Genomic DNA, 23,334 nt, shown 5'->3' with positions numbered 1-23,334 from the left:
AACATGTTGCTACCGGTATTGGATATTCTTATTATTGTAGAGCATTTACATTTTGCAGTTGTCTAGACAAGGTCTTCCTGCAGTTACGGCTCAACAGGTGGTAAATATATTGTAATGTGAAGAAATAAATAATTTATGAGGATCTCCTGCTTGCAAACTGACTTCACCACGTAGGTGAATGAATATATGAATGTGTATATATTTAATATTTATATACTTTAAATATAGTATAGAATCAAGATATCATATACATATACTATGCTATATATAGTAGCACAGTAGAGAAAATTTCACCTCCAATGGATTGATTTTACATTAGAGGTGCGCATGGAGATATATATATAGTTTATTATTTTTTATATAGCATGTATATAGTGTGTATATGTATATATACACGGGATATACATCTATGTAGTATGTATATACTCTTCAGTACCTTCTGGACATGTTTAGAAATAATATGAGACATCTGCCTTAACTGGTTCCTCTACTATCAGCTCCTTAGCTATCTTAATTGCTTTTGTCACTTTGCATTATTCTCTGGAGTTGGTGGCTGAGGTGAGGACAATTGCCCATTCTGAATTTTTCTTGTGCTATATAACCTTTTTCTCAAAGAGCAATTGACAGTTTATCCTAGCTCATTAACATGTGGTTAAGTATCAATTTCTTCATTTATAGGAAAGCTTTGTACTCCAGGCCAAACTTGTTATTTTTGCTGTTCAATAATGACAATTCATCATCATCTTATTTTAGAATCACAGGCATGACTGATATTGCACAATTAGCCTGTTTTAGGTTTGGTTAGAGACAATTATTATCATGTTGACATAGTTTCAGCATCCAGAGAAGATAATAAAAGAGGGAAAATACAGTTACTTTATTGGAAATGCATTTTATTTATCAGTCTTACATCTAATATAGGTCCTGCTTCATCTTTGGCAATCTTAGACTTACAGGCCATGTAAAAAGAGCAGTAAATAAGTGCAGTGAGAGCTTTTCATTAATTTTCTTTGCTTGTCACTTTAGAGATAAGTATTGTATTCTACATAACATAGTCAGAGGTAGACTGTCACAACTTTTATTTGTAAAATATATTTCAAAATGCCATACATAAATCAGAAGTATAAAAAATATTTTGAGACTTGTAAATTTATCTTTGTTGTTTTAAGAGATAAATATATTGATTCTACCTTAATAAAAACTTAACTGCAGAAATGCTTTCAAAACCCATGTAAATCATGGTTTTTAGCAGATCATTAAATAGGATGGACCCTGTCAAAACTTTTTATGAATAAAACATTATTATTTTTTTTAATAAAACAGCTAAGAGGTGGAGGAACAAATTTTTTTCCCTAAAAATGAACACAGGTGAAATGAACAGATTAAGCTGCTCTGAGAGCCTGGAAGGTAAAGTCATATCAGCCTGATATTACTCATTTGGTTTCACAATCACTGATCAAATATAACACCATTTAGCTGGTTAACACAGAACACCAATCTACTTCCTTTATGCTTTTCCATACTTCTATTTATTTTTCTTCTTAGGCACTTTTAGAGCTTTCTGACCACTTTTCCAGCATCAACCTATTTGTGAATCCACATGAGTGAAAATAATAAAAAAAAAAAAAACAACTTAAGAAATTATTACTCAAATTATACTACTAAGCATTCTCTTGGTGAACTAACCATGAATGTGGTGATTCCCCATGGATTTGCAAATTCATCACTTGATATATGGGGGTAGAATCCTTCTGTGCTATGCTTCCCTTAGACAAAAGTCTATTCTTAATTTGAAAAGGTTATTTTTATTTATTTCCCAGTTTCTGAATTCTAGCACTTCACTGGCTAAACTCTTATCACTGCAGAATGTGATAAAACACCAAGCAGAATGCCTCAGAAAAATCACCAGCAGAGACTTAGAGTGTTTCAGATTTAATCTCCTGCCATTTAAGTATTGGAAAAGATGACTATATAATTAATCTGCCCCTACACAGCATCTTTTATCTTAAGCATATAAATTATTTTATCAGTACCAGGTAATTGGGATCAAAGTTTATTCTGATAAACATTGTGTATATTATTAGAAATGTGAACACACAGCTAGAGCATAAAATACTGGACTTTAATTAATGTGGTTTAGGATGTCACCTTAAAATGGATGTGCAACTCCTTTGATGGAAGTTATCTTCTCTTCAGTCTGTTTGGTAGCTAGGGCACCTTCTACAAGTGTCTTCTCGATAGACTTCAAACAAAAAAGTATTTTGACCCAATTAGTCTAGTCTGGTTGTTTTGGTGTAATTTTGTTTGCAGGGAAGTGTGGAGCACTGACAGATACTCACTGGATACTTGACCAATTACTAGAGAATGAAATAAGTCTTCAACATTCATAATGTTTTCACAAAATGGTGGGACCTACTTATCAGAACTACTACTACACTTATTCCCAGTTGAGTAGGTCAGGATGTTATGTTGCCATAGTTTCAGCATCAAGAAGATAATGAATGCGGAACACAGTCACTTCACTGGAACATTTTTTATGTAATCAAATGTTCATTCAATATTCATCCTGCTTAATCTTTGACACTGCAAAATTTTATTCAAAATTATTTGCCTGAGTTATTACTCTTTGTACTTATTTTACTACATAAGGAAACCAAATTATGAATCATTTTTCCATTGTCCTAGCTGTCACTTAGGACAGCAGTACAAAGTACATGATGAACAAAATGATCAAACAGCAGGAGACTTAGTCTGGAACTAAAGATAAAGCCAACTTAGTGCTGAAATGACAGGCTTTCATTTGTTTAAAAAATGCCAGCTGGGATCTCACAAAGATTTTGGAAAATAAAAAAGATATACAGTGCAGAAATCTTAAACTAAACCACATTCTTCAATGTTACATCATGCTCCCCTCATAGTGAATACTCTCTTCTGTAAGAATTATTTAACAGAGGAAGATATAAAAGGAGGTAAAGAATAACATGTTTAATTGCTAACCAATAATACAGATTTTATTATCTTCCAGCTTTACCAGAAAACCAATCCAGTGCATCTTTCTCCATCATGTTTGATTGAACTTTTGGTGACAAAATAAAAAAGAAATCACAGAAAATAAAAGAAAATTTTGGGGTGTTGAGAGATGCTAATTAGATTTTCTGTAGTATCATTAAGGCTAGTAAGACTGCTAACAAAATGTGTACAAGACAAGCTCTGGAACTTGGCTGCTGAGTTTACCATTGCTCGGGTGGTCCTCCTGAAGTCACAGACACTTCGTGTACCTATATCAATCCATACTGAGAATCTGAAATTGGAAAATATTTTCAAATATAAATCTAACAAAGATTGTGGGGTTTTAGTATAACAAATGATACAAGCCACATTTTTCTCCAACTTTGATTATCTTATAAAGAATGCTGCAACACATACTTTCTTATTGTGGAACAGATCATCTTTTATAGAAAGATCATGGGCAGAACCATACATGGCAAAAAAATGGTATATTCCTGAATGGGAGATCCATGCTTTACTGAGATGTTGCAGTAGCTAGGTAGTAGTTAAGGACTTACAACTGGGTCTACAAACTGGGGTACAGGTTTGCTGACGTCTTTGTGCAGTGTTATCCAAGATTTTAAATTCCTTGCATTTCACTAATGTTGGAAAAAATGATGAATACTTCATAATACTTCAGCCAACTGTACTAGTGAGTTGAGATACGTGCTTTTAAGGCCTGGAAAATAAAAGCTGTCTTCTGCCTAGATTAATAGCTTAATGACTTGGCTATGGACTCACTTCCCATTAGCTGTCTACAAGAAGCTGTAAGATTTGTAGCTATTAAATGATTTCCATGACAAGAGCAGCTTCTTGTATTGTTGTCAAGGAATTCCTCCAGGATAAGATGTCTACATATTTATGCCAGCTTTTTTTCACAAATAAAAGTAAAATCTGACATTTTAAGCTCTATTTTATGATGGTCTAGTTGTTCTGAGTAGTTCTACTAGCACAACTACCTTGGTGAATACATGTGAAACTGTGGTTTCTGTATTCCAGCAATGAACAAGACTGTGGTATGCCTTTAATGAGATGTAGTGGACCAGTGGACTCAGACCATGCAGGTAATGTAGAATTCAAAGAGTTCAACAAATCTCAGAGACAGCTACTCTCAGTGTCTCCAGAGGTACCCAGTTTAGTGGCTATTGGCTATAGAAACTTAAATGAAGTTTTAAATCTCAGTCCGTAGTATTGCAGAAGCTGCCTTAATCTTGAAAGGCCTCTCAGAGTTGCATAAAAATCTCTCTATTCCTGCACATTTTCTCTGTGTAGTGTGTTTGCTTGAATAATGTAGCCAAAGTGCTTGGAGGACCAAAAGTCTGAATTCAGCTATCTTCCTGAGAAAAACAAGAAACGATGAGTAGACCGTGCTAACCAACTCCCACCAAGCAACCAAAACTTGAAATTCCATATGCCACAGTGAAAATTAACCACTCTGCTACTAGAAAATGGAACAGTTCACACACAAAAAATTATGTGTCAAACAGTTCAGGAACTACAGTAAAAAACAAGCAAACAAACCACCCCAAAAAAAACCCAAAACAAAATTAAAAAACTCTAACAAATCAACAGAACAAAAAAACTCCCAATATATTACGAATAGTTCATTCCCTATTAAAGTGAAGTCAGTACAACTCTTGAAAAGCACAAAGTGGATACTAGCTTAAGCATTAACAGAATTGTTGAACGTATTCAACATAAATTTTATTTACTTTTATATGTTAAAGCATATAATGCATAAACCAAAAAAAGAAGAGCTTAACTTCAGATTCTAGGTTGCATATGAAAGTTTGGCCACTGTGAAACAGGATTCTTTTTGCTTTTCATAATTAACCAATTTACTCTAGACTTGCGACACCACCACTACCCAAACATTAGTGCATGATCCTCACAATACCATTTTTACAGTCACTCCTTGTTTCTCTTTCCAACCTATTTAACAACAGTCTTTATTGGTTTCAATGTGAGCCTGAATGGGCCTTTTTAGTTTATATAGAGCACCAAATTCACAAAAGAACATTAGACTTTTTTTGCCCCTGGTTATCCTATGAATAGCATTGCATATCAGGATTTGTCATCCACTTTCCATGCTTGCAAGCAAGAGAAGTATTTAAAAGACAGTTTTAATATTATAATAAAATAATTAAGATACTTTTTTTTTATGCCAGAAAGTACTGTATGCATGGGTACTACCTGTTAATGTGTATGTCCTGTATATTTCTGCAGAAAGGTAGCAAAATAATTGTGCAAAGTAGGCTGCCTACAACCTTGAGGAACACTAAGGTTTTCTTTTTTTTTTTTTTCTTTGAAAGTAAAAAAAGAGGGTTTTCTGTGCTTTTCACTGGGTTAAAAAGTATAGGCCTTTTTTATTTTTTTGTAAATCTTCAAGACAAACAGAAAATTAATTTTAGTAAATAGGTAATTTTGCACATTGTGCTCATCAGTTATTTATGAAAGTAATCTAAGTCTTGCTACTTCACCCAAAATTCACAGGAAGATTAAAAAAGAAAACATGATTTTAAGACCCACAAAAATACCAGATTTGAAATATTAATTTGGTTATTTTCTCATCTTCACAACTGAAATTAGTTTAAAAGCTCATTTTCCAAAGAAGAAACATGGTTAAAAAAAGCAATTGTCCATTTTTATTTTGTTTACATTGCACTGAAAATTTACATCATACTTTTACAAATCCTTTTTCATAAAAATATACTTCTTTACAAAAGTGTATGCATTAATATAAGAGGAGTAGCCAGTTGCAGAAGAAACATTTTAAACGATCCAAATGTATTAACTTTAACATTAATGAATGAATCATAGTTATTGCAGTCATTTGAATAAACAAGAATAAATAACAACCAATGGTATAAAATATAAAACAGCATCCTTTTAGTAGAATACAGTTTGACAGAGTTGTATGAATATTCAAAACAAAGTGTTGTAAAATGGTTTATAAGAAATTCATCAAACATTATAGAAATCCAAGCAGCAATCCTGGGTACAATGATTTTTGGTAGGCACTCTCTATTACGGTAATAAAAAGTTTAGATTTTCACAGAATTAATAATGTCTGAAAGGGACAATAACAGATAATTCACACTGGCTAACACACAGCATTTGTGAATCATGCTATGAATGGAAGACAATGACCTACATTAAATAAATTACTGAGTTGCCGTTCAATAATTCTGATATGAAATAACTGTAAAACTAAAAATTACATTTCCTTAGAAGTGATTCTGGAATGTCTAAAACTTGTATCTGAGGGCTGTGGAATCTGAATTGTCCCTAAAATGAATGGATTATCCCTAATAAAATCATGGCTTTATATAATCATTCATTTATTTATTTATCTAGTAATATTTTTTTCATTGCACTATGGTAACATATTCAATTTTAAATCATTAGCTGTAAGGATTTGTTTCCATAAAGTATGAAATATATAAATAAAATAGATGTGAAAAATAAGTATTTCCAAATTATAACTTCCTTTTGCCTTGCAGGTCTGATCCAAAGTTCATCGAAGTCTATTAGAATTCATTAACTGTAATGGGATTTTGCCATGCTTTGTGCATGCATTTTGAGAAAATACTAAAGGAATAAAGTGGATTTAACTAGCATCGAGTGAAAACAGGACTCTTAAATTTTTGATATATGGATTTCATTACTAATGTTACTGTAAGCTGCACTTTTTAATTGGAAATGTCATTACGTTTTACATTTGAAAAAATGTAAGATGGTCACTCTTTTGAATGACCTTCAGTGGTAAAGAACATAGCCACATGACAAAGCTCAATTTATACTAGATTCTTGATTGTAAAATTTGTCTAGTTGTATGATTGACAAAAGAAATGCAGAAACATTATCATTTGTGGGTATTGTTAATGAAAACAGAGAAAAGGTGCTTGACTTGGAACATGAAAAGGAACCAAGATATGAATCAGAGAAGGGAAATTCATTAAATAAGAACATGATATTTTAATTTTTCTTTTGTAACATGAAAAAAGTACTTTGAACTCACTGATTTCTAAATACTACATCCTGGACTTAAAAACTTAACTGTTCTGAGAAAAATAAATGGGCTGAATAAATGAAAAAAAGGTAAAAACTTATGAGAAATATGACTGTTAAAGAGAAGTCAGTGACCTATTGTCTCCTGTAAGTATAGCTCTTATTTTCTATCTATATCTTTTTTTTTTACCCAGTCCGTCTATTATAGTTTTTATAAAGCACAGAAATACTGATAGTGGATGCTCCTCCAATATATGCAAATATGTTTTATGTTTTAGAATAACCTCCTTTTTAAAAAAAGCAAATAAACTGTGAGTAGCACTCATGGAGTGCAGCAAATGTTTGTAAAACTCTCCATGGTATACACGAAGAAGAATTCTGATCCAGTTTATGAAAAACAAAATCAAAACAAAGTAACCACAACCCATTCTTTTCTATCATCCTCAGGAAAAGGTGACCCAGTATATCCTGAAAAGTGTGCTTTAATTTTTTTTTAATTTCTTTTTTTTTTAATCAGTGAACTGTGTGCACTGTGTTGTGTGTCAATTTCCAGACTTTGAAGACATATCATTGCCACATTATACCATTGTGCAAACGGTGTTCAAGTTGGGGTCAAATCGTACTGCTTTCCCTTCCACGGACTTCGCATTTGTGTCATACATGGGGTTTTCAAAAGCAGCTTGTCCATTATTATTTTCATGTACAGAGCATCCTGTATACTGTGTTTTAGGTGCAGTCCTGTAGAAGAAAGAGAGTATTTGTAACTGAAGTTTTTCCCTCTGACTTGGATGTGGTTTAAGAATCTGAATAGAATTTAGCTCCCAGTTCCTATTATGGGAGGTAAAATATCTCAGTATATTTTTCCATATCCGTGATAAGAATTAGGACTGTCTTTATCAAAGTTTAAGGGATTCATGATTCATTTACAATGGTATTCACTTAAAAATTTAGTTTACAACCTAGGAAGAGGTAGGTATTTCCGCTTGTATGATCAGATGATAAATAGTTGAGTGCAACAAAATCTTGTAAAGATTCAATAATTCCCTAGCCATGTGACTCAGATTTTCTTTTTCCTTTTGGAGACTCAACAAGTTTATCAAGAATGAATTTATAGCTGAAACATTTTATTTTTCACCAAATAACTCAAAATATCAAAGTTCAGTCCCTTGAAAATGTTTCATCTATATTGTTATGCAAAATGCATACCGTATTGCAAATCTCAATAAGAAATGTGCAGCCAAGTGCTTACAACATACAGTAGACAGCAAATGTATTAAAAAATTATGTAAATAAATTTTCATATTCTGATGCAGTTCAAAAACAAGTGATACCGTTTAAAAATGATAGTATGTGTTTTAAACTGCTGTTATTTTGCAGAGTATATTTACAATTACTATTGTCAAGCTACCAGACATAAATCACCATTTTGAAAGTTAGTAGGCAATGAATTGTCTTGTGATTAAATTTTCTTTAGTCATCTAATGCTTTAAAGCTGTCTGAAAAGATTGACACTAAATCCAAAGAACTAATACTGGTCTCAATAACATGAACACTGTTGAACTTGACTAATGAAATTGAGAAGACTGGTGGCTATGTAACAAAATTGCATATGAACTAATAATTTCAGATGCAGGAACAGTTCCATAATAAAACCTCCCAATGACATAATACTTGTATATACTTGCAAGCCAATAAACAGAGCAGGCATTGAATAAATTAAGATATGACTCTTAATTCTGTCACGTGAAAAAAAATAATACGGGCAATCTAATGTAAATACACACAAAGTCTATTAATTATATTATTCCCCATATGTCATTAATTTATAGCATCCATTTTGCTATCAAAAAGAGAAATTTATAACATTTTAAATAGGTAGGAATGAAAGTATAGCATAGTACAATAAAACTTATCTCTTAGGCATTATGCCAGACTTTGACAGAGGTAGGAAGAACTGTCTACATGCAGAGTTTCTAAATATTTTGTGGTTTTACAGAAAACTTTACTTACACTAACAAAGACCGAAGGCAATAAAAACACCAAGTCACACAGCAGTTCTATATACATATTTTTTACATACCTTTGTTTATAAAGATAAAAGCCAAAACCAGCAAATATAAGGGCAAAGAAAGGCACAAGGATAGCAATGGCCACTGAACTACTATTTGTACCATGTGGTTGATTAGAAGAAATTGAACCTTCAGACATGTTAAGACCTAAAAAGAAGAAGAAAAAAGAAGTAATATATGTGTCTGTTACCCTGGCACATCCTACTCAATAAACTTCAGACTTCAGTAACACCTTGTGATCAGATCATCACAGTGTTTTCAGCTGTATACATATAGCTGTATGCTGAGACCACCTGGAAAGTAAATGTAGTGTGGTATACCACATTCTGATTAAAAAGTGCATGCAAAATGTTGGAACAGCAATATGTATACTCTGGTACAGTAAATATCTTACAGCATAATTCTTTATGGGATTCAGGATTTGGATGTTATTAATACACATTAATGTACTACGTTACAAAAAGTCAAATTTGTAACAACACACATTTGATTTTATTACTGATTATATTTGTATAGTTCAGAAATTAATAAATACTGCACATTGTAAAAATACGAATATGAGCTGCTGCATGGTTGAGAAACATTATCTAGACAGATATACACTTTTTTTAATGTGAGGAAAGGAATAACAATTCAGCTTCTAAGTTAATTTTTAAGTTGTGAACTGGAACTTTTAAGAATTGCATAGCATAATATTTTCTGACTTTCTTGATCTTACAAGGTAATATATAGAAAATAATAATACCCCCCCCCCCCCCCCCCCCCCCCAAAACAAATGACTGAACAAAAAGAAACAAATGGACAGTCAACATACTAAAGCACAGAAAAATAAATTAAAAGCTGTAAGGAAAATTTTATGGGAACAGCAGTCAAAATATTTTGTTTCAGAGAAAGTATTTTGTGTTTGTGTACATTAAATAATTAAGTGCTAAGCATGCTAAACAAAATCTGTTCAATGATAGTAAATCTCTCTGTAACTGTATTATTGACTATAATAACTACAATTAATTCTTATATGGAATCTAAACCTGAGTGAACCATTCTGTTCTTAGAAGATATAAAACTAAAAAAAAAAAAAAAAAGAAAAAAAATCTCTCTGAAAATCAAAGGAAGAAATAAAATTTTCATAAGAATTGATCAAAAAACTGCCAAGGAAGTCTTGCATTTTAGTTCTTGTTAGATGGCTATCAAATATTTTGAAGAAGTTAAGAAAAGGAAATAACTATTTTTATATTCATTTAAATAAAATATTTCTTGATAAAAATATTTCTAGAAATTATTTTTTAAAAATTTGCATATGCAAATACAGTGAAAATCAAGATCCAAACCAGTGCATTTTACTGTGACTTAGTACTGCGAAAAAAGAAAAAAATGCCTTTACTTCATGGATTCACTAATAAATCCTCCCAGCACACACAAGAATTAAAGAATTTCCTGCTTTTAATGAAACAGAATGGATAATATTTTGTGGCTGAAAAAAACTTACTTTTACATCCACATATAGGAATTTTAGTTGAAGATAAGTGCTCTATCTAAGGAGCAATTACATCACTGAAAAATAATTCATCTTCTAAAGCATTTCCAGTAGTATTTCATCATTCAAGAATTTAGTATTAACTAAATTAAAATTCTTGTGGAAGGAGAAATATCACAGTTCTTAAGACTGTATCAGAAAAGTAAATTAATTTTCCTAAAGGTTATAATTCTCCAAGAAAGGACAAATAAAGACTCTTAGTTTCATTTAGAATGAAGTATAGAACCAAGTTGTCAATTTTTAGGAAACAAATGCTTACCGAGTAAGTAACATTTTGGTTTTCTTATGTGTAACATAAAGATTTAATAGCAAACATTTTGCAGTTTCACTCTTTAGCAAATGTTTAGGTGAAATGTTGTTTCAGCACCATGAGCAAGAAACCAGTTTATCAGAGCATTCTGCAACATGGGTTCTCTAACTAGTTATTAAGATGTGAAACTAAATGCATTTTACATATATTCATAGAGCAACATTGGTCAAAACATTACAAATGTATAGCTATACTAAGCAGTACAAGGCAAGGCATTTATAACTCCTTACAACTTCTGACAAAACAATCTTTGTAAGTACTATTTAAATGAGACTTTAAAAATATAAATATCTCAATATTCTATAAAATGCCAATACTGCTAACATCCTGTGGATATCCTTATACTACTGGACATAATAATAAAACAGAACATGCAACAATATACTGTTAAAAACATCCAATTTGCTGAATACCTAATCTTTGCAGTCCAAATTGTCCATAATCTTTACCCTGGATGAATCCTTGAAAAACATATGTTGCTCCATCAGGTTCAGCAGATACCTGTAGACAAATAGTACTTCGAATTAAATGGGGAAAAGTTTGTTAGAAGTTAATAATATCTAATTGAAGAGAGATATCCTAATATGCTTGTCTGGTAGCTTTTTCCTGACTAAAAAAGGCCTCTTTTTTTCTCAGAAATCTATACATTTAAAAAGAAAAGACAGAACTGTCAAAGGCACAACTTAGGCATGGTAGCTTATGGTCACATATACTACCTTATACTACCTTTAACTGTATTATTTCTTTAAAACAACAACTTAAAGTTTCTGGAAAATCAAGATGTCAGTGTTTCTAAGCAACTTATGTACTTCAAAATTAACTGATTTGTTTAGGAAGTAGATGGCAAAGGTTATATTGTAGGTAATCTTAAAAGATGCAAGTGTTGATTTTTTAATCATTACTTTAAAAGTAAATAAAAAAGACCTCACATTCAATTGACAGTTAGTTCCTTCGTTCTTTCTAGCACTTATCCCAATAATTACTTAATTATACAGCTATAGACCGGAAGAATATTGAATAAGGCTTTGGTACAAGATCAAAATATGCTAGTATAACTAAAAGAATTGGTGGAGAAAGAAAAGAGTGGTGATCTTATGAATACCTCCCTTATTAAGGTAAGTACATTCTAAACTAACACATTGTGTTCAAATTTACAGGTACTTGCTTCCCAGGATTGTTATTAGGTTTAAATTCAATGGTCCCAAGGTAGGTTCCTTCAAGATTTTCCCTTAAGCTTTCCTTTCTCAAGGCAACAGTATGTCTTCAGTAATGATCTGAAGCTGTTTTCACTGAAGAAAGGGTGCATTTCTCAGGTGAGATTCTTACTTTGGGGTAAAGCAACCTGTTTGAGCTATTACAGTGTTAAAAACAAAAAACAAAACAAAACAAAACAAACCCCAAAAAACCAAAAAAGCACCAAAACAGATGAAAAAAAGAGAAAATGGTCAAATAAGAACAGTGTGTAAATAGCATATGAAATAATAGGGACTGTACTGCATACTTTTGTACATTTAGAAATTTGAAAGTAAATTTCTTGCTTTTATCGTTTTTTTTTTTCAACTCAGAGGCATGCTTATGAAGCATAAAGTTTGTACAAACCAAGGGAGATAAGCCCTTTTAACACTATTTATTGTTTAGGCAGTTTAGGGATTTTTGCTTTGGTTTTTGTTTTGTTCTACATCTTTTTGAAAAATTATTATGGAAGCAATGCCACAAGTTATACAAATATAAATTTATGTGCACACTTCAATGTACACCTCTTCTCTCCTTTTGGCATGTGCACCCATACTGGTGTCCCTATAGTGCTTTAAAAGTAGGTGAAACTAAGAAAACAGACAAATTCCTTGAAAAATGGTACGGTGTAATAGGGATGTATGAGTGTTTATTATCATCCAAATTATTTTAGGCCCTTTCTTTTCTGAAAAGTCTGCCATCTTCTCTGGCAAATAAAGTGTCTCGGGTCCCCAACAGACTCATCTTTTTCCAGCTTTAGCATTATCTTGGGGGATGTTTGTTTTTTCTGTCCTCTGAAGTGATTTCCTTTTCAAGGTTTAAACACATCCAAGGCACCTGTGCTGTTCCTTCTTTTTACACTTCTCTTTCACTTTGCCTCCTCTCAGCTATGAACTCTCTTCTTCTTTTTAAAGAATGAGCTCAGCCCCAGAACCTCCAAGGGGCTTAATGCTTGATTAGAGAAATCTATTTTGTTTTCCCGATACATGTAACAGTTCAGCTTTTTCATGGTATGTAACACCATATTAATACCAAAATACAATATAAAATTATCACCATTAAGTAAAATATGGCTGCTAGCCTAATGATATTTTTATAATATTAACATGATATTTTATAATAAAATATTAATATAAATTATTATATTATCACAATGATAAAATTTCTCAATATATTGGAATAAAAATAAAGAAGTAGAATAAAGACTTCTGTGCTAATGTGCAGTATAATTATGTTTACACAGTATTACTATTTCCATATTTCCCCTCAGACTGGTCTTCTATGTCTTAGAAAAAGATTTTCATTTCATTTAATGAATCAGCATTGCTAAAAAGATTCCATTTGATATATCTCAGGATTTTTTGGGTGTAGAAGACCAGTATGACTTCAAACAACAACAACAACAAAATCTATCACTTTTGTAGCAGAAATATACTCACAAAACCATCCATAGCCCATTTTTCCTCTTTCAATTTGCTCACAGATGTATGGGAGGGTGCTTTAATGAGATATATGTGGAGCATTAGCCGAGCTTCCTGGCTTTTATACACTCCTGTAGAATACAGTTTTAAAAATTTATATTTGTGTTGAGCAGAGAAATAATTTCATCTTTAGAATAATCATTTAATCCCTTGCCTTAAAAATGGAAAGTAGGAAGAATAGGTAGTACTGTTACCAACATTTTAGTTTAGCAACATGCATTCTTCTGTGAAATTATTTAAATTTTCATAGGATTTCAATAGAAATTGGTTTTAGCTTAGCCTGTAGAGAGGACAGAAAGGAAACCCTATACACACAGATGTTACTTAACTGTTATGGTTACAAGTCTCAGAAAAAACATTGACAGTAATCTCAGATGAGATGGAAAACACTGTTCTGAATCAGGCATAATGTATTTGAATCTCACATCCCCATTGTCACTATTTGTAATTTAGCTATTAGGTGAAGAAGATGACAATAGGAACTTCCAATTCTTTTCCAAAAGCTCATGCTACATTAAAAAATTCTAGATTTGAAAATATCTCAGAAAATGGAATTGTTCCTCATCAGTCAATATTACAACACAGTTTCTTCCAGACAATTACGAGACTTGTATATAACCGTATTTGTTTAGTAAGCATAATAAATTGACTCATTTTCATTCCTGCAAAAGAAATATTTAGAACCCAAATAAATTAATTTGTTAATCTGGAGAATGAAAATAAAATAATATAGTATGCTTACTGATTTAATCTTCCGTTACAAAGACAATGGTGAACAGTGAAAACACAGTCAAGATTTCCACCACCACCCCCCCTTTTAATCATCGCTATCAATTAATGGTTTAAAACTTCAGATTTTAAATAGAAAGACCTCTCTAGTAGGATCATTTCCCTTCTGGCAGAGTACTGAAATTACTGTTCACTTTATATGAAGTCTTCAATTTGTAGAATCATCCAAGGTTGCATTACATTTTACATGAATAAAACCTAATGATGGCTAAAGAAAAAAAAAAAAAAATGAATCCCCAAACAATTATACTTCCACCTCCAGAAAGTTCCACAAAACTGCAATTAGAATTCACTGGTTTATTGACTCAATGCATCAAGGAACAGACTTCGTACTATGAATGAATTAGACTGAAACACTGGTCATCCCTGCCCCCCCTTTTTTTTTTTTGCTAATTTATACTGACTAACATATTGGGATGACTTCAGACTAGCTATAGCTAGTATGTGTTAGCTATGCACGAAATAAACTAGATATCTTTTTATTAACTGAAAACTCCAGTAACATAGCATACTGTTAATTTTGGTTATTTCCCATTTTTATGTTCATCCAAATTCTGTGATGTGAACAAGAACTGAAGACAGCACTGAGATACAGGAGAGGTACTGGCTCTCAGTATTGGGTTTTGGTAGCAGCAGGGCTACAGGGGTAGCTTGTGTGAGAACCCTGTGTCTGACAGCATCAATGCTGGCCAGCTCCAAGACAGACTCACTGCTGGCCAAGGCCGAGCTCATCAGCAACAGTGGTAGTACCCCTGTGATGCACTTAAGAACAGGAAAAAACTGCTACACATCAGCAGCCAGAGAAGAAGACTGAGAATATGTAAGGGAAACAGCTGTGCAGGCATCAAGGGCAGTGAAGCAGGAGGTGCCCCAGGCGCCCGAGCAGAGGTTCCCCCCCAGCCCGTGGTGCAGCCCCTGGTGAGGCAGGCTGTGCCCCTCAGCCCATGGAGGGTGGCGGGGGAGCAGATCCCCACCTGCAGCCCGTGCAGGGCCCCACGCCAGAGCACAGGGTGCCCGGAGGAGGCTGTGACCCTGTGGACAGCCCACGCTGGAGCAGCTCCTGGCAGGGCCTGTGAGCCCCCATGGCAAGGAGCCCCGGCTGGGGCAGGTTTGGGGCTGGGCTTGTGACCCTGTTGGGGGACCCACACTGCAGAAGTTCATGGAGGACTGTCTCCCATGGGTGGGACACCACGCTGGAGCAGTGGAAAAGAGTGAGGAGGATTGACCTGCTTGGTGGGCACCTGGCATCCAACCAAGGTCCAGCCACCACACTGTCCAGTGAAAAAGAAATATCTAAGGCTGCACAAAAACACTAGCTCACACAGTAGTGGAAGGAAGGAAATACGCAGGTACTTAGCGCTCTTTGCATCTCTTAAGGTAGAGAAAGAAGAAATGCTGGCACAACGGAATAGCTTAATATTGGACTGCAATGCTGCAAAGAGATGATCTGGGAGACCACAGAGTTTTCAGACTAACAGAGTTTTGTATGCATGTTCAGAAGAAAGGGGTAGGTGATGTTATTCTGTTAAAAATAAATTCCAGAGAAGAAAAAGCATGGTCACATCTGTCTTGCTGGCTGCTAATCTGAGAAAACAAAAAACTTATAAAATGGAAACAGATCACATGCCCATATATAACCTAACTAAGAAAAGACATTCAACTTTGTCCTCTCCATTAGTTTATTCACCCTAGACTTTCACTACAGACTATGGCAAGATGAGCATCTCAAAATTTCAATTCAGGTTAGGATGCCTTTTTCCAATAGGTTAATATTCTTTCACTTCTGTCCTTACTAACACCTCTGGTGAAAAATGAGTGGTGCTAAACTACTTCAGAGAGAGTGGTCCTTAACTGATAAACAAGATTAAAACCACCAGTGTTCCATCTGATGCAATTTTTAGGTTTCTTCAGTCCTTTCAAAAAGGTTCTAGACAGAAGGTAAAATTTCAAGAAACTAAGTTTTGAGTTCTTTTATGCTTATTCACCCCCCTGTGCTATATAGCGTGTCACTCCTGCAGTGTGATAGGCCCTTTGTCTGTGTGGCTGAGATGTCTCAATTAAGAAACTGACAGAGTTTTAAAAACAACAAAAAAATTCCCAACTATCAACCTAAACATTTTTTTACAGTATTTTTGTTTACTTGCTTGTCAAGCCATATCTGTAGTTTCTGCTGATTGTTCGCAGCATAGAGAACTGTGCATATTGTGCCAACATAACCATGGCAACAGTGCTCTGAATGTCGGGGACTGTGGAGTATCATAAACCACTGTTGCAATCAAGGGCTTCTTTTGAAACCACAGTATGAAGGGGGCTACTTCGCTGGGAACCCAGCCCACTGAGTTGGAAGACAGGGACAGGGAGCAGAATGAAGCCTCCATAATCTAAGGGGAAATGGGCAGTGACCTGCTACACCACTTAGACACACACATATCTGTGGGGCCAAAAGGGATCCACCGGAGGACACTGAGGGAGCTGGCAGAGGAGCTCACCCAGCCACTTTCAATCATTTATCAGCAGTCCTGTATAAACAGGGAGGTTCCAGTTGACTGGAGGTTAGCAAATGTGATGCTCATGTTCAAGAAGGGCCAGAAGAAGGATACAGGAAACTACAGGCCTCTCAGCCTGACCTCGGTGCCAGGGAAGGTTATGGAGCAGCTCATCTTAAGTGCCATCATGCAGCATGTACAGGACAATCGGAGGATCAGGCCAAGCATGGGTTTATGAAAGGCAGGTGCTGCTTGACTGACCTGATCTCCTATGACAAGACAACCCACCTAGTGGATCAGAGAAAGGCTGTGGATGTTGTCTACCTGGACCTTAGTAAAGCCTTTGACACCGTTTCCCACAGCATTCTCCTGGAGAAGCTGGCTGCTCATGGCTTGGATAGAAATACTCTTCACTGGGTAAAAAGCTGGCTGGATGGCTGAGCTCAATGAACGGTGGTAAACAGTGTTACATCTAGTTGGTGGCTGGTCACAACTGGTGTTCCCCAGGACTCAGTATTGGATCCAGTTCTGTTTCGTATCTTTATCAATGATCTGGATGAGGAGATTGCCTGCACCCCCAGTAAGTCTGCAGATGACACCAAGTTTGGGGGGGAGTATTGATCTGCTCAAGGGCAGGAAGGCTCTACATAGGGATCTGGGCAGGGTGGATCAATGGGCCAAGGCCAATTGTATGAAGTTCAAGAAGAAGTGCCGAGTCCTGCACTTTGTTCACAGCAACGCCATGCAATTCTACAGCCTGGGGGAGCTTGTCTGGAAAGCTGCCTGGTGGAAAAGGACCTGGGGGTGCTGGTCAACAGCTGGCTGAACATGAGCCAGCAGCGTGCCCAGGTGGCCAAGAAGGCCAACAGCATCCTGGCTTGTATCCAAAATAGTGTGGCCAGTAGGACTAGGGAAGTGATTGTCCTCCTGTCATCAGAACTGGTGAGGTCATACCTTGAATACTGTGTTCAGTTTTGGGCCTCTCACTACAAGAAAGACACTGAGGTGCTGGAGCATGTCCAGAGAAGGGCAACAAAGCCGGTGAAGGGTCTGGAGCATAAGTCTTATGAGGAGCAGCTGAGGTTGTTTATCCTGGAGAAAAGAAGGCTCAGGGGGGACTTTATCACTCTCTATAACTACCTGAAAGGAGGTTGTAGTGATGTTGGTTTAAGTCTATTCTCCCAGGTACCAAGTGACAGGATGAGAGGAAATGGTCTCCAGTAGTGCCAGGGGAGGTTTAGTTTGAATATTAGGAAAAATCTCTTCTCCGAAAGAGTTATCAAGCACTGGAACAGGCTAGCCAGGGAAGCAGTTAAGGCACTATCCCTGGGGATATTTAAAAGATGCATACATGTGGTACTCTGGGACATGGTTTAGTGGTGTGGACTTGGCAATGCTAGAGTAACGGTTGGACTTGATGATCTTAAAGGTCTTTTCCAACTGAAATGATTCTCTGATACTATGATTCTACTTTTTACAATGATATCAGCTAGTCTAACAAGTGTCATCCCCCCTTGCTCTCCATGTTCATTATGTATCTCTTCCTTGCTAAGTTAACACATATCAGCCTCATCATATTGTGTATTAGTCAGTAATAGGCTATCATAGGGAAATGGTACAATTAAGCATTAAGAAAACTGTAGGAACAGGAATTTAATTTTATTTTTAATATTTAAGGAAGAAGAATGAGAATTAGGATGATTCTTTCATTCCTCATTGTCTATTAACTCCAATAAAACCTGGGAAATTAAAAAAGAGGAGGGAAGGAAAAGGTGGAAAAATCCCCACTTTTGAAGAGGAACTGAACTAGAATGAAAATGTATTTGATAAGCTAAGAAAGTTTCCAAAAGATGTTAAAATTTTAAGTTGCATGTATAAAGTTACAGGGAACTTATATATATATAAGTCAGAAAAAAATAAATGGAAATGAGTTTTTCTTATCCCATACCTGATAGCAGCAATTCCATGTTGCTGTTTGTAAGTGTTGCATTTACTCTTCCTGAAGTTGCATTGAAACTGGTGACTGTCAAAGTCATTGGCTGTTTCTTGCTTTTGTAATTGTAAGACCCTTTCCATATATAATTTTGGGCAAATACATCATCAGGAACTATATAGACATAAAATATATTTCAATACATTTTGCAATATTTAGTACTTATGAAGTCAAGCATCCAACAAAATGTGTGATAAATATTAGCATTTTCTCTACTTTACGTTCTCCATTTTTAAGTCTATTAGGCATAATCTTCAAATAAAACCCATGGAAACCTGGCATGAACATTTATGAAAGAAATGTATTTGTACTGAAGAACACAACCACAGCTGTACCTTAATTTGCTCCTTTCCTCAAATACGGACATGTCTTAAAATTAAACTAACTTCACAAATTCTAATTTAACAGCTGTAACCAGAAGACCAGATTCCCCTCACTACAGAATATTTTCTATGCCAGCACAGTCATGTGGAGACATACAGCTAGGATTAAATTTTGCAGAAATTAATATCAACTCAGTTATCAAAAATTTTATGAGCATATTTAAATGATAATAGATGATTATAAGCATTTTCTTTATTACCTAGTCACTTTTTCTAATGAAAAATAAGAAGTTTTGTCTTGTCTTCAAATGCTTAACAAATTATTAGCTTCACCAGGAGAAAAAAAAAAAGAAATCCCTTAATTTAAAATTTAAGAGTTCATAGACTGCAGGGAGAATAAACACACTGTATTTATACCTTTACATTTAGTATTTATCATTATCCAACTGTAGAATGATTAATTTAAGTAATGTTCTTCCAGCAACAGTACAGTTAAAAAAAATAAATAAAGTTACTTATCTAGTAAAAACATATATATGCAAATCCTTAAAATCTTAGCATGAGATACCATTTAAACAATTACATTGATGGTGACTTAGGATGGATTTACTACGCTTTCCAAAGTAAATGTATCAAACTTATTTCTATAACAAATAATCATGACTTAAAATCAGCACTTTCACATTATTTGGGGTCACTCACCCTGTACTTAAAACTCTAGGATTTGTGTGCATTGGCATCTCATGTCACAAAAGCACAGAAGAATATTTGCGTCTTTCCCGGGATATCCCAAAATTCAAGACTGGGGCACACTGGAATACCTAGAAGTCTTTCTTCAGCATTTATTTTAGGGGTCACAGTGATAGGCTGTCTTTCCCATAAAGGGCAAAAGAGCTTTCCTAGGTTTTGTGTATGTGTGTGTATATATATATATATATATATATATACACACGCACGCATATATTTTTTGACAAGTAAACACATCAAAACTGGGCCTGCAAACTGCAAGCAAAAACTACATGATGCAAGCAGTCTGATGCTGTTGATTTGTGATCTGCCTGAAATTTATTTCCCTACTTTCAGGAAACCCGAACTTTACGTATTTTATTTGCAATTAATTGGGATTGTACAAAAAGTGCGATGAATGAAAAAAACTGACAATAATGACAACCACCCTACCACACAGTAAATCATTGACAAACACAGTTTTGAAGCAATGCACAACCTGTTAAATACCAACACCAAAAAAAAAAAAAAAAAAAGCTCCCCAACACCCTGTGCTAAGGAATTGCTTTTAAATCTTTTTTTTTTATTATTATTGGTAGACATTTAATAGGGTTATAGTCAAAGGCCATTATTAGTTAAGGAGACTGCTCTTTTCAAAAAGCCTCTTCATTGGACAGAGAAAGGTTTCTCTTGTATCCAGTCAGGACATCCCAAGACAGTCTTCTTTAGTAAGTCAGTTAAAACTGGAGTTGACTTTAGCCAGAATTAGAGACACTACCCTCTTTAAGCTAAAATTAGCTTTTTTGAAGGCTAAGTTTAAGACCAATACTGAAGTATTTAGGTAAAGCAATTTAAATTAGCAATATGTAAAAGAAGTGCAAGACCATGAAAAAAATGGAAATAACATGTCTTTTTAAATTATTTCTAGGTAAGCGATATAGCTTTTTAATGGGTAAATTGCACAGGATCTTACACAGAACAAAGTGATTTCAGTGAAACCAATAAAACTCTCATCATATAACAGTTAGAAATTGTATATGGATATAAATAATACCATATAGTCTAGACAGACTTAAACATTGGGGAATAATTTAATTAATTATGGTTTTGTTCTGTTATTGTAATGCCTAATCTAATACTTTATTAATTCTAAGCCGTTCAGTGCTTACTAAATTGATCCTCATCATCTTTTCTAAGCAGAAATTGTTTAAAACTATATATACCTCGAAGCACTTACCACTTAGTTTGGGACTTGGTGTTCCCAAAGCTGGTCGGGGATCCTTCACTAATATTTTGGAACCAGCTGTCAGAAAGAATGAATGACAAAAAGGTAAATCAGTAGCAAATATGTTACTCAGAAACTAGAAGAATCATCTCCATAATGGAATTTATTTGTTACAAAGGATATAAGAGATGTTTCACACTCAAATAGGAATGAGATTTCAGTCAGTATCAAGCCTTAGTATCACAGGAGCACATGCACACTGATTTCTTCTGTTGCTGCATTTTCTCCTACATCAGTCACCTGGATGATATCAAGTCATTTGCAATGCCCAAACAGCATAGGCATTCACTTCAGAATCCACAAGGCAAAATTCATAGTCCTGGACTATACACCTAATATGTGAGATATCTTCTAATATGTCATCTAAGGCAAGCTATGTAATTTAAATCAGGATCCACACAAAATAGCACTGTGATTAGTGCTTTGACTGGAAGCAATGTAACAACAAACAGTGAAAAGATATGTAACAAGGGAGTTTTAAATTATGTTTCTTATCTTCAGCAGAGCTGAGTATGACATCTTATGTTCAAGACTGAAAACCCAAAGATGTATGCTTCATCTCTTAAAAATGGAGGAGATGGTCATCATTGCTACGAAGAATGGCAACCCAAAGAAAGAAACAAATGAGGCTGTCCAGAGTATCTCCAACTGCTCAAGTTATTTGAGCATTGGAAGTTGGAGAATTTAATTTCTTTGCTTAGAGCAGGAACTTTCCCACTGTTGAAGATGATGAACTACATGAAATGGGACAGTGTCATTTCCTGCAGCTGAAGCTATTTTATTTTGCAGAAACTAATTTGGATTCACTGGGCTATAAAAAGACACATAATTCTGTCTCCTAATGAAGAATACTCTCATGCAGCACTAGGCTCCATTCCTTGCTCCAATGATTATTTCAATATTTTGTATTTTGGATCTTGGCTTTGAACCCAGGCCTTTTCTCTCTGGTCGATACTCTAAAAAAACCAGACAAGAATAGCAACTTCCTTCCCCCTGAGTTGAGCATTTTTCTGCATAAAAAGGTAACTTCAGCAAGAAGCACTGAGAATATTTTTCTTGAGAATAACTTTTTGCTTGTGACAGAAAGTATTGTTCTTGGTATATAAATTCAAACTGGCAAGAAACAAGGGCAGAGTTTGGAATTCAACCTCAGATTCTCATTGCCTGTTACTACTGATTGGTTATACTCTATTTCCTCTCTCTGTTTTGAAAGAAACTTACTGAACTTCACTGAACATGGTTGACCTGGAGGGCATGCTTCAACAGCATATGCATTTTGTCTAGATAAAGCTCAGTTTAGAAATATCTGAATCATCCAAAGGGCTTTAGTGTAAAAAGCTACCGAGTCAATCAGCCTTGTCAAGGTGAATACATTTCTAGTCAAGTTCAGAATGGAAATTTAAAATACAAAATAAAAATTAAATAAAAATTTTAAACACAAACTGAAAACTAAAAAAAAAAAAAAGACATCTAAGGAGTTTAATCCTAGGTCCAGGTATTTGCTAAGAAGGACTTTCAAGGTTACAATTTTGTATTTAATGAACCAAATTCTAGTTTAAGTCCCCTGCAGATCCTTTTAGACCCCTCAGCTCCAAATGTTTTATTCCTTTTCATCCATTTCCAAGTTATTTTTGTGAAGTCAATAATCACAGGTGAAGAACGTGGCCTGGTGCTCTTCTCCTTTCCATAGGAGAGAGATGTTTCCCCCCTCTGTAACAGGAAAAATTGAAAATATTTAACAGATATTTTACTTTATCTAATTAGAGTTAATACTTTAAAATATATTGCTCATTCCTAGTTTTCTCCACTGCTAAAATGGAAGAAGCAAGACCTCTGATCCTAAAAATTTTGCGTTTCTGTAACATTTTTTCAGGACATTGGGCAACTAAGTTATATGACAAGGTAGATACACTTATAGTTACCACTTAATGCTTTTAAAGAAAATTCTTATAAAGGTTCCTTACTATCAGATAGGAGAGATAATACTACTTGTTTCAATATCAGTGAAAAGTTCTTGGATCAAAATACAACCCATGAATTAGATTT

At 34.6% G+C, this 23,334-nt stretch overlaps 1 protein-coding gene across 3 annotated transcripts in view; it reads right to left on the bottom strand.

The window, feature by feature from the left end:
- Positions 1-5,721: 5,721 nt before the first annotated feature.
- CSMD3 (CUB and Sushi multiple domains 3) overlaps positions 5,722-23,334 on the bottom strand; it is a 725,150-nt gene continuing 707,537 nt past the window's right edge. For all 3 annotated transcript variants that reach the window (XM_056333378.1, XM_056333379.1, XM_056333380.1), the window contains 6 exons: positions 21,241-21,306; positions 18,910-19,068; positions 13,645-13,757; positions 11,386-11,473; positions 9,140-9,275; positions 5,722-7,797 (listed from right to left, as the gene is read on the bottom strand). In XM_056333378.1, coding sequence (XP_056189353.1) covers positions 7,638-7,797; positions 9,140-9,275; positions 11,386-11,473; positions 13,645-13,757; positions 18,910-19,068; positions 21,241-21,306 — 722 coding nt within the window. In that variant the 3' untranslated portion in view covers positions 5,722-7,637. The remainder of the gene's footprint in view (positions 7,798-9,139; positions 9,276-11,385; positions 11,474-13,644; positions 13,758-18,909; positions 19,069-21,240; positions 21,307-23,334) is intronic.

This window comes from Falco biarmicus, chromosome 3 (genome assembly GCF_023638135.1).
Source record: "Falco biarmicus isolate bFalBia1 chromosome 3, bFalBia1.pri, whole genome shotgun sequence".
NCBI classification, from domain to species: Eukaryota; Metazoa; Chordata; class Aves; order Falconiformes; family Falconidae; genus Falco; species Falco biarmicus.
This window is presented reverse-complemented; position numbering and strand designations above follow the sequence as displayed.